Here is a 13,851-nt window from a genome sequence, read left to right on the forward strand (position 1 = left end):
CCTCTACCTCCTGGGAAATATCCATCCCTATTCCTACGTCAGAGGTGTCAGTCTGCAGGATAAATTGTATGAATCATGCTCAATTTATGCAGTCATTCTTTTCAGTTTTAGACCCAAATTAAAAACCTGTCCTGTCTCAAATGTACACAGTATGCCTCTTTACATTTTATAAACTTTTAATTAGGGGGTTTGAATTTTAGAAAAAAAAAAAAAAAAGACAAGTAAAGGTAAACATGTATAATGTGGGAGGCTGCCCTTCTGCAGCCGGCAAGAAGGGTTTAAGTCTATAGCATTTGTTTCTCTCTCTTATATACTGCAAGGAAATTGTGAAATTATCCCAATATCGTGATTCTTCTATATTCTTAAGAAATAAAAACACATTATTTCATCAGTATTTGTATTTCACACAAAAAAAAAATCACATTAACTAAACTGTACAGCTCTGCTGTGTGCCTGCCTGCGTGTAATATCAAAGAAACAAAAAACAGTGACTTCCATGTTCCAAAAGTTCACTGAAAACCATGAAGCACGAAACACATTACATTTTGACCTGACAGAGGTGTTTGTTTGTGCAAATATACCTTTTGGACAACCAAAAGTTACCTAAATTCTTCAGATTGACTGTAGCACATGGTGGAGTGATTCCTTCATCAGCCCAACTGAGACATGAACACTTACCTAAAGTTAAGCATTGGTAAAAGAATTGGAATTGGTAAAAGAGTCTGATTGCTTGTCAGTGGACACTGACCAGTCGGCTGATGCTCAGAATCAGTATGGGTTTCACATTGTATTTGTTTTGCAAGGTCTAAATGGTGAACATGCATACGCAATAGAACTGAAAGCTGTCCTTACACATACACTTGTAATTAACACCTATAGGCTGTTAATTACAACACCATTTCACAAGCTATTGTGTGTAGGGCCCCCTCATCCTTTAATCTGGTCCTGGTTGACACAATACAATGGGTATACAAAGGACATTACATTATACATGCAGTAGCAAATATCTGTTTGCGTAATACTCAACTAAGATGAATTATTGTTTTCAGCAACAAAAAAGATGTGAACCACTATAGCAGAACTAGAAAATCCCAAGAAACTGGACAAAATGAGTCCCAAGTGCAGCAAACTAAAATAACCAGTCCAGAAGCCATGGAAACAATCCATTAATATAAACCCAGATTTTATATGATTTGAATCTGTGCACTGTAGTGCAAACATAAATGTATACATAAATGTAAATAACTATAGGCTCAACATGTTTATTATTATAGATTTAAAGGTGCAAAGCAAAAATATTCATATTCTTTAAAATAAACTTCCCTCACCGTCTACCAAGGAAACACAAGGATAATTTATAAAAAAAAAATAAAAGTTCTAGTTTAAAAAAAAATAAAAATAAAATAATAATAATAATAATAATAATAATAATAATAATAATAATAATAATATAATATGACATAAGCACAGTGTAATATGTGAAAGCTTTGTAAAGCAAAGAAGTGTCATTGACATAAGCTGTGTTTCCAACAACAAGACAAATTTCTAGCGAACTTGCAAAATTTCACACAATATATGCAAATGTTACAAAAACAGGTTTCCATCAAACTGGATTCTACGAACAAACAGCTGTACCTAATTACGTCAAGAGTTTAATCAAATGGTTAATCACACACATTTTCTTGATCTGAACAAAAAAAATAATAGAAGTAAGATGCACTTCCCTCCATTTTTTTTTTATTTATTTGCTCGCCACACTGGAGCATAAACTGTAGCGAATAATCAACCTTGCTAAGCCTTCTTATTATATAATGTGTAGCTCACAGCACAGTGTGTTTTTACACCATGTCTGAAAATGGACAAAGAAGGAACAACGTATTTTCAAGAATTAACTGAACTTGGGCAATTGCTGATTTATGTATACAGCTATGCACAAATATTTTGCATCACCTAGCATTTCAGGATTGAGACATAAAAAAAAAAATGGCATGAACATAATTTAGATTTTTTATTTACCATCACGTAATTAAAGAACTTACAAAATGATATCGCAAACGTCTACCGGAAGCCATAATGGTAGAACAGTATTTCACAGTAGATTTCGAAATGTCAATTTTTTTAATTGTCAGTTTTTAATGAAGTATATGGGAAAACTACAGCGGTATTGTAATTTAATATGTTAACGTAACATTATTAAGCAGGTTTCATTCAACTTTAAGAAACGACATTTGTTAATTCTATAGGGTGATGCAAAACTTTTGGCCATAGCTGTACATCTTTTGACTAAATTTAGACCCATTGCTAACTTTCCATTCTTAGTAAAGGTTCTTAGAGAAGGTAGAAGTAAAAAACTCAATAGAGGTTTGGATAGTAGCAATGTCCTTGTGAAGATTCGGTCGGGGTTTCGATCTGCTCATAGTGTAGAGACAGCCCTTGTCAGAGTGGGAAATGACTTACTGAAGAGTGTACATTCTAACTCTATATCCATGTTGAGTTATTTTACATCCTGGTTCTGAATTTGATACGGTGGCTCTTGCCATTTTAACTGATCGTCTTAAGAGCTAAGCTGGCTTGTCTAGAACTGGTATCTAACTAACACACAGTACTTTGTTTCTTTAGGAGAGTCTGTATCAGGATTATCTACTATCACTTGTGGTGTTCTCCATGGCTTTATTCTTGGTCCCATATTATTTTGGGTGACAATTTTCACTGTTAAGCTGACAACACTCAGTTGTGGATTGGGGGTTGTGTTAACATGACCATACTGAAGAGGGCTTCTAGGGCCGTGATCGTGTAAACACGATAAAAAAGCACTTGCTGCTGCTGCTACTATCTCATGTATTATGCTACTATCATGTATTATGAACTTTCCACTGCATTGTTTTTTGTTTTTGTTTCTTGTTTTTCTATATATCATGTATTATGCATTTCTCTGTATTTAAAGTAGTATTATGGATTTTCTTGTTATAGCATCTTGTAAAGCGCTTTGTGATGGTGGTCGACTATGCAAGTCGCTATATAAATTAAAGATTGATTGAATGATTGAACAGCAAGCACGATACATAAACTGTGGCTCTATTGCCAGTTGAATAACAATAATACACAATAAGAGGTATTTAAATATTACAGTCAGGGTCTCACCCTCACATGGCCTCACTGAACTGGCTTCAACGGTGCGTTTTAGAATAGATTCTAAAATCTTACTTATTTGCCTATAAAGTACTAAATGGCTTGGCACTGGATTACCTGAGACAGATTCAGTCCCTATATAAACCTCTGTACATTTTAAGGTCAGCTAATGTTGGCCTTTTATACCTCACAAAGGCAAAATTTAAATGGAGATGTGAGTGCATTTAGTTATGTAGCACCCAGATTGTGGAACTTTTTGCCCTTTATTATAATTTCTTGTTTTATTCAATTGATACTATTACTGATATTATTAGAATTGTGTAAAGCACTTTAAATACACTGTGGTATGAAAGGTACTACATAAAAAAAATACATTGAAATTACCATCACCTAAATATGACAACCATTTTAGGTTAGAGGTCAATGACATGGTCACCAAAAGCAGTTTGTAAAATATGAAGTTACAACCTCAAATAGTTTGAGATATGAGGCTTTTACACTGGTGGGGGCAGCTTTTCAAAAAAAATCTTGAAGTGTTATCAGGAGGAACCCAAAAAGTCACATGACGCCAATATGGTGGGCATATGAGTTTACAATTTAAAGTTGCCAACTTCTATGGTTCAAGAGTCATTAACAGTGGTAGGTAGGGTGGGTTTGCAAACTGCAAGTACTTCCTCTGTGCTGGTTATATGGGGATGTGGAAGTAGGCGTATTTGAGGTCCACTGTGGTGAACCAGTCGCCTGGCCTGATTGACTGCAACAACTGTTGCACTGTCAACATTTTGAACCTCATTCGGTTCAGATACAGGTTGACCTGTCTGAAGTCGAGGGTCGGTCTGAGGCCACCATCCCGCTTGGGCACTAGGAAGTACCTGGAGTAGAACGCCAACTCCCACTGGAGGGGGTCTATCATGCGAACAGTCTGTTCTTGCAGAGATGTTACCTCTTTAAGAAAGCTTAAATGGCGGATTCATTTCTCCGGAACCAAGTATGAAAGTATAGCCTTATTTTGTGTGGTGGGAATACTTTGTTATAATTGGTTGTAAGACAATTTAAATTAACTTCTCAGGTTTTTCAAAGGTAGAGTTGTAACGGGTCTGATTGTACCTTGGGAATCACAAATGCACAGATCCTAAAATGTTCTAATGAGCAATTTTAAGTCATAAAAAATACCATGTGTCTGCTAAACGGCTTTAAAATTACTTACTTTGAGTAGTCAAAAAGTCTGCTGCCCCACAGAACATGTTCTCCCCTAGATCCAGAATGGAAGAAGCAAGAATCAGTTCCATCAAACTGATTTAAACCATCTTCAGTGTTTTTGGAAGCATGGCTGTGGACAACATCCAGCAGTACAATGATGCCCATTGAGTGGGCAGTGTCCACAAGCTCCTTCAGCTCCTCTGGGTTTCCATAGCGACTGTGAACAAAAAGTGTTTTTAAAAAGTTAATACAAAAAAAATAAAAAAAATAAATCCTGAGAACCACTCATATTACCATCCTAGGGAGGAGAAAGCTTTGTTTATTTGCAATAGTTTTTTTGTTTTTTTTTATCATTCAACATGAGCAGCTAGGTCCCACCAGAGTCTCACAATGTGATACAAATGAAGATACAATAAAGGATTATTATTCAGCAAAAAAAAAAAAAAAAAAAAGAAGAAGTTGAAGCTTGATGGGCACGTGACAAAAGTTAGGGCATAGTCATATTTATAGTCATATGGTTAACAACCTACTTGCTACTTTTCGGCGGTATGCACTATAAAACTGCTTGATTCGACTTAATCAGAGGTGCCCAAAGCATGAACCCCGGACCGCACGTCGCCGAGCAACACCTTTAATGCGTCCCTCAGCATCTCTCAAACTGAACCCTATATGTGGCCCGCAATTAACTCAGTAGACGAAAACCATTCATTGTTGGCAAGTGTTTTATCAACCACAGTAATATAGCAAATGATTTGATACTTTTGAAGTATTTAATTGAGCGTTATTGTCACTGGAAACAGGAATACATTCTAAAGCCATGGGTTAATGTATATACAAGGTATTCAATTGGCTGTTATTGTTAATGACAGAGGGAATGCATGCTAAGAAATATTTAAAATGTATTAAGCTGATGTATTGAAATGCCGAGCAACACAAATAAATGCATTTGAAACGGGTACTTGAAATTTGCAACCCATGCAATGTGGTCACATTGCAGCCCGCGGTCCCAAAGCAGCCTTGCTATGTGGCCCTCTGCTCTGTAAACTGTGGGCACCCCTGACCTAAATACTATATATGTCATTTTTTATTATTATTGTTTTGTTTTGTTTTTCTTGCATGTTATGTGTTAACATTTACTTGTGACCTTGGTTTAGCAGTGTTACAATACAGACACATTTATGGCAAAAAAAGATGAATGGGGGCTCAGTGGCGGAGAATCCATGCAGTTTAGAAACAACACATTCTGTAGAAAATTAAATTGGATGAACTAAACAATAGTTGTACATTTCTAGAGATAGTGACTACTATTTTTCTAAAGTGACTAAGTATTTTGGAAAAGATGACTGGTGACTACAATACAATAGAACCCAGGGAAATCCCTGTATCCTGGTATGGTGAAAAGAACTGTGGAGGACGGAAGCCAATAGTGAGTGAGAGAGGAGGCAGGATGAAGGGAACAGAGCACGCAAGAAGGAAGCGATAAGAAAAAGGGGATCTCTGAAAAGTTTCACTACACACATACAGTTCAGTGAAAACTAAAAATGTCTCTAGCCCTAAAGGCTTGAGTAAGACAGCTGGGAACAGAAATTGTACATGTACTCATATTTAAAATTTAATTTCTGTATGTATACCAATATGCAGTTTTCAGTTTTTCCTTTATCTATTGTCTGTAGTTTAGTGCACAAAGAAAGCTCACAGTGATGTCAACTTCTGCTGCTACCTAACAGCTGGCCATTGCACAAAGGAAAATATAATAAAGCAGAGAGACAAAATTGACAACATTGTATCTGGAGGTTATCTGTGTGCTTACACTGGCCCTGATTATTATTATTATTATTATTATTATTATTATTATTATTATTATTATTATTATTAGAATATTATGTAGTAGGAAATGTAGGTGAATAGGGTATTTGAATTGTTATGTCTGTTTTTTGTTTTGTTTCCCATGTTTTTTTTTTTTTTTTTTTAATTAATTTTGTTTGGTGGCCAAACAAGGCAGAATGCACTTGCAGTGCTTCAACATAAACTAAAAAAAAAATAGTGGAAACCAGGATTAAGAATGCTGCACGGCCAAATTGGAACGCAGACAGAAAAATTTCAATATACCGTCCCGCATTTTAATATTAATTTGGATATTTGCATTTGGAAGGAGAATGTCTCTCAATAAAGTAAAACTACAATTACCAGAAAGGAACTAGCAAAATACTGAATAAAGGTGAGACTTACTTGTCTGTGTTTGTTTGCTGTAATTGAGTATCTCCTCCAGGATTTAACCAAGCTTAACGTGCATATATTTCATGGGAACCACATGGCCCAAAGTGGTCTATACTGCTAATAAAACGGCTATTTCAAAGTTAATGGTTTTTGACGGACATAAAATAAGTAAAACACTTCTTAAATTAAAAAAAAAAAAAAAAAATCAAGAAACTTGTATTGTGTATACATCCGCAGTGTTATATAATAACAAAGGACATAATCTTTAATTTGTAGTCAAAACTGAGTTTTAAATTTTACTTGTTAAATAGACATGATAGACAGAACTTTCCATTTATTGTGAAAGGTAAATAACACAGAAAGCAAAAGTTCAGGATTTCATCTCCTACCGTGCAGCGAATCATTAGTACAGCATACAGTGTGTATATATATTATATATATATATATATATATATAATATATATATATATATAGATATATAGATATATAGATATACACACACAGTGCCTTGCAAAAGTATTCAGACCCCTGACCAATTCTCTCATATTACTGAATTCCAAATGGTACATTGAAATTTCATTCTGTTTGATTTTTTTTTTTAAAACACTTAAACTCAAAATCAATTATTGTAAGGTTTTATGTTGGGAAATATTTTTAAGAAAAATAAAAAGAACTGAAATATCTTGCTTGCATAAGTATTCAACCCCCACACATTAATATTTGGTAAAGCCACCTTTCGCTGCAATAACAGCTTTAAGTCTTCTGGGGTAAGTATGTACCAGCTTTGCACACAGTGTCGGAGTGATTTTGGCCCATTCTTCTTGGCAGATTTGTTCCAGGTTGTTCAGGTTGGTTGGACGACGCTTGTGGACCGCAATTTTCGAATAGTGCCACAGATTCTCAATGGGATTGAGATCAGGACTTTGACTGGGCCACTGTAGGACATTCACCTTTTTGTTCTTGAGCCACTCCAATGTTGCTTTGGCCTTGTGCTTGGGATCATTGTCCTGCTGAAAGGTGAATTTCCTCCCAAGCTTCAGTTTTTTAGCGGACTGAAGCAGATTCTTTTGCATTATTTTTATGTATTTTGCTCCATCCATTCTTCCTTCAATTGTAACAATATGCCCAGTCCCTGCTGATGAGAAGCATCCCCACAGCATGATGCTGCCACCACCATACTTCACTGTAGGGATGGTGTGTCTTGAGGAATGGGCAGTGTTAGGTTTGCGCCACACATAGCGCTTTGAGTTTTGGCGAAAAAGCTCTATCTTGGTCTCATCTGACCACAAAACCTTTTCCCACATCGCAGCTGGGTCACTCTCATGCTTTCTGGCAAACTCCAGACGTGCTTTCAGATGGTACTTTTTGAGTAACGGCTTCTTTCTTGCCACCCTCCCATACAGGCCAGTGTTATGCAGAGCTCTTGATATGGCTGACTGTTGCACCATTACTCCACTCCCAGCCACTGAACTCTGTAGCTCCTTCAAAGTGATTGTTGGCCTCTCTGTGGCTTCTCTCACAAGTCTCCTTCTTGTTTGAGCGCTGAGTTTTGAGGAACGGCCTTTTCTTGGCAGTGCCTGGGTGGTGTGATGCAGCTTCCACTTCCTGATTATTGATCCAACTGTGCTCACTGGGATATCCAAACACTTGGATATTATTTTGTACCCTTTCCCTAATCTATGCATTTGTATTACTTTATCTCTAACTTCTGTAGAATGCTCTTTGGTCTTCATTTTCATTCAGATTCACAGCCTTACCAATGATCCTTCAACAGTGGGGTTTTTTATCCAGAAAATGTGACAGCAACTTTAATGGTTCACAGGTGGAGGCCACTGGTAAGGTAACTGTGTCCTCGTCAGGACAATTTCTTTCATCGGTGCAAACTGGGAGCTTCCACAGCACAGAGGTTGAATACTTATGCAAGCAAGATATTTCAGTTTTTTATTTTTCTTAAAAATATTTCCCAACATAAAACCAATGTCACCTTACAATAATTGATTCTGAGTTTCAGTGTTTAAAAATAAAATATCAAACAGAACGAAATTTCAATGTACCATTTGTAATTCAGTAATATGAGAGAATTGGTCAGGGGTCTGAATACTTTTGCAAGGCACTGTATATATATATATATATATATATATATATATATATATATATATATATATATATATATATATATATATATATATATATATATATATACACACACACACACACACACACACACACACACACACACATATATATATATATATATATGTAGACACACACACACCACCCCTCGTTACATCGCCCCTCGCTACACTGCGGATTTCTATATCGCGGTCCTGGAGTTGGCTCCACATTTTTACTGTCTAACTGCGCATGCCTTAGCTGCAATATACATAGACACTTAGAATTACTGTTCGAATTACAGGTTTGTGCATTTGAGAAAGGACAGGAAAACTCGTGAAATTAATTGGTGACTGAAGTTGATGAGAGGCAATTACCCTCCGCTATATGAATTAAAACGGTGTGCTGCTTTTTATACAAAAAATGACAAAAAGCAGGTTGCGTAGAGGATTTATACTGGACCCTGATGCACCTGATAAAATGAGGGAGTAGTTGTACAGTATTTATTTGTTAGATTATTTGTTTTTCTATGGGGCTCTCGCTATATCGCAGCTCTCAATATATAGCAGATTTATTTTAGAAACCGACACCCACGATATTCGGCTATATGGGTGCTATATAGCTATCTATATATATATCTATATAATATATATATATATATATATATATATATATATATATATGTGTGTGTGTGTGTGTTTACTTGGTTTAATTTAATGATTTCTGTTAATTGTTCGATTACATTATGTAACACAATTCTTGTTCCTGGGTAGTAAGTGTTATTTCCTAATTGCTTATGCCTCAAAAGTATAGAAAATGGCTATTATTCCCCACAAACTTTGCTTTTGTGACCACGACAGTGACATTTCAAAATATCACTATTTCCAATGGGAAAATGGGCAAATGTGTGTCTTTTCGTTCACATAGTCAGAAAAAAAAAACAACATATGAATCCAAATTAACATGTATTTATACTAAAGTAATACAACTACAAAAGATTTAGACGTCAGTAGTTTTTCGAAATTTACAATTATACTGTAAATACAGTATAATTGTAAATCTCGAAAAACTACTCACTTCTTGTCCCCGAGTTCTTTTTATACCCATCCCCTGATTTGTGCCTTTCAACAACTTTGTCCCAGAGTTCTTTTGAAAGCACCTTGGTGCTCATGGTTGAGTCTTTGTTTGAAATGCACTACCCAGCAGAGGGAACCTACAGGAACTGCTGAATTTATCCTGAAATCACTACAATTTAACAAAGGTGGAAGCCACTTAACTTGGTGTGTGATTTTGAAGGCGACTGGTTACACCTGAGTTATTTTAGGATTGCTATTACAAGCGGGGTGGACACTTATCCAACCAAGCTATTTCAGCTTTTATTTTTAATTAATTTTCTACAAATTTCTAGGATGTGTAGACAGATGAAAAAAGAATATTTAATATATTCCAGGCTATAAGGCAACAAAAGGTGACAGTTTTGAAAGGGGATGTAGACTTTCCATAGGCACTATATATATTAGTCCAGAGGCAAGTCCAGAGGCAAGTATGAACGTGCTCATGTAACCAGTAGCAGAAATCCATAAACAAAGTTCTGCACAACATAGTAATACAGTATAAATAAGGGCGGCACCTGATATGCTTATTTTCCCCAATCCAAAGGCCGGTCAAAACAAAGACAGGGTTTGGTACACGTTATGGGTTCTCAGCAAAGTTCAGGTTCAGGCAACATGTCAGGTAGTCAAACAAACCAAGGTCGGTAATCACAGGCAAACAGGTATTAACAGGCACTTACGTTTCTTTCCAGTCACTCTCCCCCAGCACAAAGCTGTCCCTTACTCCTTCACCAACCTGTTGTGGTCTGTACCTTTTTATGATGATTCAACCTTAATTCTGTAACGTAATTTCTCGCCATGAGATGGTCTGGGAAATAAAGTTTCCCTCAGGCATCTTACATCCATCACATTATCACATACCTCCCCTAGGCTCTACCCTTAGCTTTAACACTAATATATATATATTAGTGTTAAAGCTAATATATTCTGTGGCACTTTATCATGGCACTTTTTGGTCAGATTAAACATTAGTGACAGTTTCTACTATTACCAACACAGACATTTATGCTTTACTCACTCAAAAAGATAATTAAAACATATGCCCAAAACAGATCCTAAAATAAATAAATAAATACATTTGTGAAAATGCACTCATGTAACTTCCAAAGCCCCTTTACATCTTAAATTAAGGAACCTCTTCAGCTGTAATTTAAAAAGCTTACCTTGATGCAGCATAGAAACTTGTTATTTGGTAACCAAAGCTGGCATAATATGCATGCTCCATGATTGCCATTAGCTGAATACAGTTGTACCCTGCAAAAAAAGAACACAAAATTGAGTAATTATCTTTCGATTTCTGAATAACTGAAGAGGGGGAAAGTAAATGTAGCAGATGGAAGCTGGAAACAAACAGGCTATGTAAGTGAACTACTTCTCCACTGTACAAGCATTTGTTTGTTTTTGTCTCACCAGCAAGGGTCAGTATTAAATTAGTCTATCTTATATTAGCATCACAGAGCACTTATTATCATTAATTCGGCACCTGATGGTACATTATTCCAAGAAACCAGTTACAATTAAGGCGTGTACAAGGATTGTGGAAAATCTTTCACAGAAAATCAAGCCGACTGTCTCTTTTTGACTTTTTCATGACAGCAGTAGAACCAATTAATCTTATTAATATATTTATTTAGAATGAATCAACTAGGTACAAACTTGGTTCCTATTGCATTTAAGTAAATCTGTTAATTGCAAATAGGTCAAAATAGCCTCTGTTTTCACCTCTCTCATAGTACCACTGACCGAGAACCAAAATCATTGATCCAACAATGACCTGCTAAGGTTTCACATATATTGGACAGGAGTTCATTGTGCAAACACTTTTACTGTAGATTTGTAAGGCAACTACAAAAATGAAAAAAAGCACTGGCCATCTTAAATTGCTTCTGTGGTAAATTAAATCATTCTTTTTCAGATATAACTTTTCTATACAGCATTTCCAATATTTCTTTTGCAAGTTTATATACTAAAACCATTACAACATAAAGTGTTAAATGACTGCTTACATATGTTTCTATAATAATTCTAGGAGGGCTGTAACATTGAGACCTGTAGTTTTTATTGTTATTATTAGTTTTCTTATGTAAATGTGCTCAGTCTTTGTGTAATATTAATAATAATATAGAATGAAGTTAACTGTACAGTAAAATACATTTAAATAACTCTCTCACACACACACATATATATGCATCTCTGTCTATCTACATATATTAGACACACCCACAAATACAACAGTTTCCAGCTAAGAGAACACCCCCCTCGGGAAGCAAGCAAAGTGTTCTCTTATTGATGGATTTGACCACAAGACACAATATGAATCAATAAATAAATAAATATGTATTACTTGAAGGACACACATGCATCAACATATGAAATTAATCGAATAAGAGAAAAACAATAGGCAAGTGTATGTTAATAAACTACAATAATAAAGTAACAGCCAAACTAACATTAATGAACTAGCTGTCAAACAAAATGAACACACGTTAAATGCAGCAGAAACTCACATTAAATGCAGCAGAAACTCTAGATCAATTATGAATATCTGTACAGGAGCAATATTCAAGACATGCACAACACTATTTAACAGAATGGTGAAGCAACTCACCAGAATGGAAAACACAAAATTGCTCGGCGACTTGTGTCTTCTGATTCTGTTTTTTTTCAGGTGCACGAACAAATTTCCAACTTTTTGTTGCAAGAGAGACAGACGTTTGTGTACATGCCATTTTGTAGCGATAAGGTGCAAGTGTGGAAATCAGTCAAAACGAGGCAATGATATGACGGCGGTTCTGGATAGATTTAATAAACTAAATCAGTGTACTTCAAGACACTCTCGTGATACAAGTCACCTTTGACTGATTAAACTAATTTAATTTAAGTTTGATGATGAGGAGTTATCAGTTTATAAAACAGTACTGTATCAGTAGTAAACAGATCACTAGCCGTGCCAAAATGATGTTCTTTTAAGTTCCTATATGCGGAAACTACTGTGTGTATATATACATATACAGGGTTATTAGAAAGTATGTTGCGTAAACTTACTTTCTAATCACCCTGTGTGTGTATGCATGTATGAATCAGTGATTTGAAATCCTGGCCTGTGATTGGTTAAAAACTCATCATAGGAGGCATAGATTCAATTATTGTCCTAACATCCTTACACCACCAGTCAATAGTCTCCATCTGTCATGTGATTGGTTCACATGACTATTATTCTCGCCTCTTTTCAAAGGAACACCTTTCTCCCCTGCACTCTTCACGAGAGGAAATGGCTGAACACAAATTCTGTGCACCACAGGATACACCCTCCTTAGTACACTCAATACATACAAGATACATTCAATTTAGCATCTGTGTAAAATCACTAGCATCTGCTTCTCCGTTATCTACTCATCAGGCCTGATTGACCAACGTCATGGCTGCTCCCGGTCCATGTGGGGAGTGATAAGTTGAATTTCTTTTACATATTTTTTCATATGATAAAAGTGTAATACATTTCAGATTCTATTTTTAAGCAATCAGTAGAGAGGGTCATATTAAAACCAATACAAAATATGATTATTTATTTAGTTTACATCAAGTTTAATTGTACGTATCTCCAGGGATACACTGCACGTGAAAGACCAGCAGGCAAACCACAGTCTGGTGTGAAAAATGCCATGTGCGCTGTGCATTGTAACTGGTACCAAGCCACATAACTGCTTCAGAAACTTCCACTTACAATAAAATTGTACAAGTGGCGTGGGGAGGAGCCAACAGCACAGCAGAACAACGCAGTTAAACGAGGCAGTCTTCCCAGCGACAGCGAGTGGGAGAAGTACAGGCATGGAAAAGTACAGAGCAGTTTAGGAAATTAAAAGAGAAAACCAAAACTGTGGTATTTTCTGGTATACTACCGGCACCTTGCAAAGGACCATATGGACAGCTGGAAATAATTAATCAAAACGCATGGCTGAAGACATGGTGCACACTGGAAGGCTTCACCTATCTTGATCATTGGACCACATTCTACAACGAGGACTATCTGTATAGACGGGATGGATTGCACTTAAATAACAAGGGAACCAGTCTACTTGGA

At 36.0% G+C, this 13,851-nt stretch overlaps 1 protein-coding gene across 2 annotated transcripts in view; it reads right to left on the minus strand.

Annotated features, from left to right (window-relative positions):
* Window positions 1-13,851, minus strand: part of LOC121320401 (1,4-alpha-glucan-branching enzyme-like) — a 257,808-nt gene that overhangs the window by 137,644 nt on the left and 106,313 nt on the right. For both annotated transcript variants that reach the window (XM_041258689.1, XM_041258690.1), the window contains 2 exons: window positions 10,934-11,024; window positions 4,337-4,546 (listed from right to left, as the gene is read on the minus strand). In XM_041258689.1, the coding sequence (XP_041114623.1) occupies window positions 4,337-4,546; window positions 10,934-11,024 (301 nt within the window). The remainder of the gene's footprint in view (window positions 1-4,336; window positions 4,547-10,933; window positions 11,025-13,851) is intronic.

Source organism: Polyodon spathula, chromosome 9, assembly GCF_017654505.1.
Source record: "Polyodon spathula isolate WHYD16114869_AA chromosome 9, ASM1765450v1, whole genome shotgun sequence".
Taxonomy (NCBI): Eukaryota; Metazoa; Chordata; class Actinopteri; order Acipenseriformes; family Polyodontidae; genus Polyodon; species Polyodon spathula.